General features: G+C 32.2%; 1 protein-coding gene across 5 annotated transcripts; it reads left to right on the top strand.

Moving 5' to 3' along the window:
- Window positions 1-214: 214 nt before the first annotated feature.
- LOC108481056 (UDP-galactose/UDP-glucose transporter 4-like) lies at window positions 215-2,796 on the top strand. 5 transcript variants are annotated; one of them, XM_053027572.1, is made up of 7 exons: window positions 215-636; window positions 738-766; window positions 833-1,034; window positions 1,127-1,369; window positions 1,450-1,551; window positions 2,191-2,264; window positions 2,389-2,592. In XM_053027572.1, the coding sequence occupies exons 3-7, from the start codon at window positions 912-914 to the stop codon at window positions 2,432-2,434; spliced, it is 588 nt and encodes a 195-aa protein (XP_052883532.1). In that variant the 5' UTR covers window positions 215-636; window positions 738-766; window positions 833-911; the 3' UTR covers window positions 2,435-2,592. The 5 variants fall into 5 exon arrangements, with proteins under 5 accessions (XP_052883532.1, XP_017639720.2, XP_052883538.1 ...); XM_017784231.2 differs by lacking the exon at window positions 2,191-2,264 and having other exon boundaries at window positions 2,389-2,796; XM_053027578.1 differs by lacking the exon at window positions 1,450-1,551.
- Window positions 2,797-3,978: the final 1,182 nt, after the last annotated feature.

The raw sequence follows: 3,978 nt of genomic DNA, 5'->3' as shown, positions 1-3,978 counted from the left end.
AATTTAAAATAAAAATAAAAACTTAAATATTTAATATTTAATATTTAATATTTTAGTTCATATTTCAGTTAAAAAGTTTAATATTCAAAATTAAAAAATTAAAAATGATAATCTCAGCATAAAAAATTTGAAAGAAAAAATAAAAAATAGAAAAAAAAATATAAAAAAATAAAAAAATTAAAATTAAACAATAGTGGCGTTTTTTAGGTAAAATGCCACAAAATTTGTTACCCAAATTTCCCATTTCTCCCTTTTTTGTTACCCGCTCATTACTCCCTCTTCTTCTCATCTTCGTCGCTCCCTAAATCCCCCAAATAACTCTCAAAATTTGCCCCCAAATTTCCCATTTCCTGCAACACAAGTCAATACACCTACACCAATCACACTTCTTTTTCCTTTTCATTTCTTCAAAGGTAGTAGTAGAAAGGGGAGTTCTAGGAAATCTGGTCGAGATTCGGCTGAGAAGAAAGAGCCAATGCTTATGCTAGGGTTTTGTTGATTGTTTGATTTTTATTGTTTTGTTTATGTGCTCGTTTTTTGTTTGGGATTTCGCTTTCTGATAGACCTAAATGGAAGCAGTTTCTCATTTGCTCTTCTGGGTTCTTCTTTGGTTGCCTTGTCAATGGCATTTCCGAGGTTTTTCTTTTTCTTTTCTTTTTCCATTTTCTCGGCAACCAAACAAAGTTTAAATGCATCATTTTAAGAATTTTATTTTTTTGATATTTGCTGCTTTTCAGGAATATGTATACAATAGACTCCAGTTCAGGTAACTGCTGTAGTTTTTATTTTGTTAATTATTTTCAATTTTTTTATATTAATTTTTTGTGTTCAGCTATGGCTGGTACTTCACATTTGTCCAAGGGTTCGTCTACCTTTTTCTGATTTACCTTCAAGGTTTCAGTCCGAAGAAAATGGTGAACCCATGGAAGACTTATGTGAAACTCCCTGCTGTTCTCATGGGCTCTCACGACCTCACAAAAGGATCTTTAGCTTTCTTCAATTACCCAGCACAGCTCATGTTTAAATCCACCAAAGTAAACCCCCAAAGTTGAAAATTTTCACTCTTCACAACATTGTTCTTGTTTTTGCGTTTATTTTTTTAAAGCTTCATTATGGATATCTTTAGGTTCTTCCAGTGATAGTAATGGGTGCCTTCATACTTGGTTTGAGACGAAAATACCCAGCACACGAATATGTTTCTGCAATACTTTTAGTACTGGGTTTGATCCTTTTCACCTTAGCTGATGCACAAACTTCACCAAGCTTCAGTGTAATTGGTGTAATAATGGTGATTGGTGCTCTTGTAATGGATTCTTTTCTGGGTAATTTGCAAGAAGTTATCTTCAACATGAACCTTGAAACAACACAGGTGATTTTTTGCTGATGATGGTTTAAACATGTGAAAAAAGTAGTGCGTTTAATGCTATACATTTTTTATGGTGACGTTAGATGGAAATGCTGTTTTGCTCCACCGTCGTTGGTTTGCCATTTTTGATCCCACCCATGGTTTTAACAGGAGAAGTATTCGAAACATGGAATTCGTGTTCTGACGTAAATTTTAACTCTTCATTTTGAACTTATTTTGATTCTCTATGATGCAAGCTATGGCAATCTACTGACTACTTGTTTTTGCTTAAGAGGACAGTTGAATCCTCTTATATTTCATGTGAGGATGTTCTGAATGTGAAGTTCTTGAACATATTTTTGCTAGCCTATTTTTGCTATCCCTTAAGAATCCTTTACCAGCAAATGGCTTACCTTCAACATAGGCGGCTTTCTTTCTTGTTGAGTCATGAGATTTAGTCTTGGTGAGCATTTTATTAATGTGTGCCAGAGCATTCCTTGTACATTTTGATTCTTTCTTTTCTTTTTGGTAGTGTTTGACATGGACAAAGCTATATTTTTTTTTCCTTCTGCCTACAGATAGTGTACCGTTTGTTTTATTTTCTCCTTTCAAAGTTAATTTAGTTGTTGCAGTTTTCTTAGATAGATTGCTAAAGACATTTGTATAAGTTTTCTACCTTTAAATTGACTTATTTGTGCCTTATGAAGAATCTAAAGAATTGAAGATAGGTTGTTTGAGACTACTTATAAGTTGGTTTGTGTTTAAATCTAATGCTAAAAGGTTAGCTCAATGTTCTGCTTGAGTGGCATTAAGCGATCAGTTGATTGATAAATTTTGGTTTATAGGTTATGATTTGTTTATGCTCCTTGGATTATCACTGGCTTGAAGAACTAGGTTGCTCTCTGCGAAGTCTGTTCATGCGAGTCATTCTTCTCTTTTCGTCTGCTATTTCTGTTAACAATTGAGAAACATTGGGACTATTATTAATTTTTAATCCCTACAGATTGTCATGTGACCAAACTATAGTCATTTATTGGATTCAGGCTAGACTCAGAGAGGCAGCATCACTGGAGAAACATGTCCTTTTAAAGAAGCTTAGAGATGCACTCGAATCTTTAAAAGGACACGTAGCTGGAAGAAACAAGGATGATGTAGAGGAAGCTATTGCCATGGTTAATGTTTTATGTTTTGCAGTTTTATCATTGAATTATGATCTATCAATGATATGCCAGTCCTATTTATTATAATTTTGAAAGTTAAATGCTAATATTTAAAATGCATTACTACTTTTTAGTATTTGCTATTAGTTTTGGTGTGTAGGAAATAATGTTCATGGTGAAATATTAGGGAAAAAATGCTGTAACTTTAAGGGTGTGATTGTTGATTTGTTGTTTCAGTTGAAATTGCTAGGTTCAATGATGCTAATATCATTCATCTTAACATTTTCCAAACGTTTTGCCACATTGTAATTATTGGGAAAATACTATGTCTGGAGTTTAATTAGCAGTTAAACATGATATGCCGTACCCATTGATGCCATCTATTAAAGAAGGGTCTGGGTTTAGAAATAGCATGGAAAGTGTTTTAAGTTTTGCGGTCATCATCTATAGTATGGTTAGATATGAAGCCAACTTCTTTTCTAGGAGGAAACTGGTCACCTTGTTTAAATATATCACCTTTGAGAAAAGCATGTTTTTTCGCAACATCTTGGGTGGGATAAATGGATATAAATATATGCAGAAGGAAAGGAGAATTGCAAATGAGAGGTGATGATGATTTGTAGGCATTGCAATGAGAGGTGATGATATTTGGCATTATATTCTCACCAGGATGAATTTTGTTTTAGAAATTATAATACTTTGTGTGTCTCTGTGTGTGTGTGTGTTTTTTTATGTATTAAATTACATATTGAATCAATGTTTATGTATTAAATTTAAATTCATTAATTTTTATATTTAGTTTTGAAGTTTAAATTTTAACGGAAAATTTAATTTAATTAATATTTTTATTTATCCTTAAAAGTATATAGTTTAAAGTTCAAATTTCAAAATTAAACATAATATAATATTTAACATAAAATATAAATATTATTTAATTAAAATAAAATAATTTTTTAAAATTCATGATTTTTAGCGGCGTTTGCAGGAAAAGCGCCGCTAAAGGTCATGATCTTTAGCGGCGTTTGAGGGAAAAGCGCCGCTAAAGGTCATGGTCGTTAGCGGCGTTTGTAAAAAAAGCGCCGCTAAAAGTCATGGTCTTTAGCGGCCTTTTTTTAAATAAATGCCAAACTTTTGCGGCGCTTGCTATAGAGGCGTTTTTTGCGGCGCTTGTGAAAACGCCGCTAATAGTTCTAGCGGCACTTAAAAACGCCGCTAAAGGCCAAAAAAAAAGCCGCTAAAAGTCTGTTCTCCTGTAGTTTTAAACTCTTAATTTAAAAAACAATGCACGTTCAAGTATATTCAAATTCACATTTTTTAAATTATTATAATAATATCAATTAATTTAAGACTCAATCAACACAAATTTAAATTTAATTGTTCTTAACAGGAAACAATCAAATATTTCAAAATGATAAATTAACCAATAATAAATATTAAAAATTAGAAGCACAAAAGAGTAAACGTTGCATGCAT

The sequence above is a fragment of the Gossypium arboreum genome, chromosome 1 (assembly GCF_025698485.1).
Source record: "Gossypium arboreum isolate Shixiya-1 chromosome 1, ASM2569848v2, whole genome shotgun sequence".
Lineage (NCBI taxonomy): Eukaryota > Viridiplantae > Streptophyta > Magnoliopsida > Malvales > Malvaceae > Gossypium > Gossypium arboreum.
This window is presented reverse-complemented; position numbering and strand designations above follow the sequence as displayed.

Excerpts from the sequence above, each read along its gene's own strand:
- LOC108481056 (XM_017784231.2), top strand. The coding sequence starts at position 912 with ATGGTGAACCCATGGAAGACTTATGTGAAACTCCCTGCTGTTCTCATG. Across the intron at positions 1,370-1,449 it reads TGAACCTTGAAACAACACAG|ATGGAAATGCTGTTTTGCTC; the intron begins GTGATTTTTTGC and ends TGGTGACGTTAG. Across the intron at positions 1,552-2,388 it reads CATGGAATTCGTGTTCTGAC|GCTAGACTCAGAGAGGCAGC; the intron begins GTAAATTTTAAC and ends TATTGGATTCAG.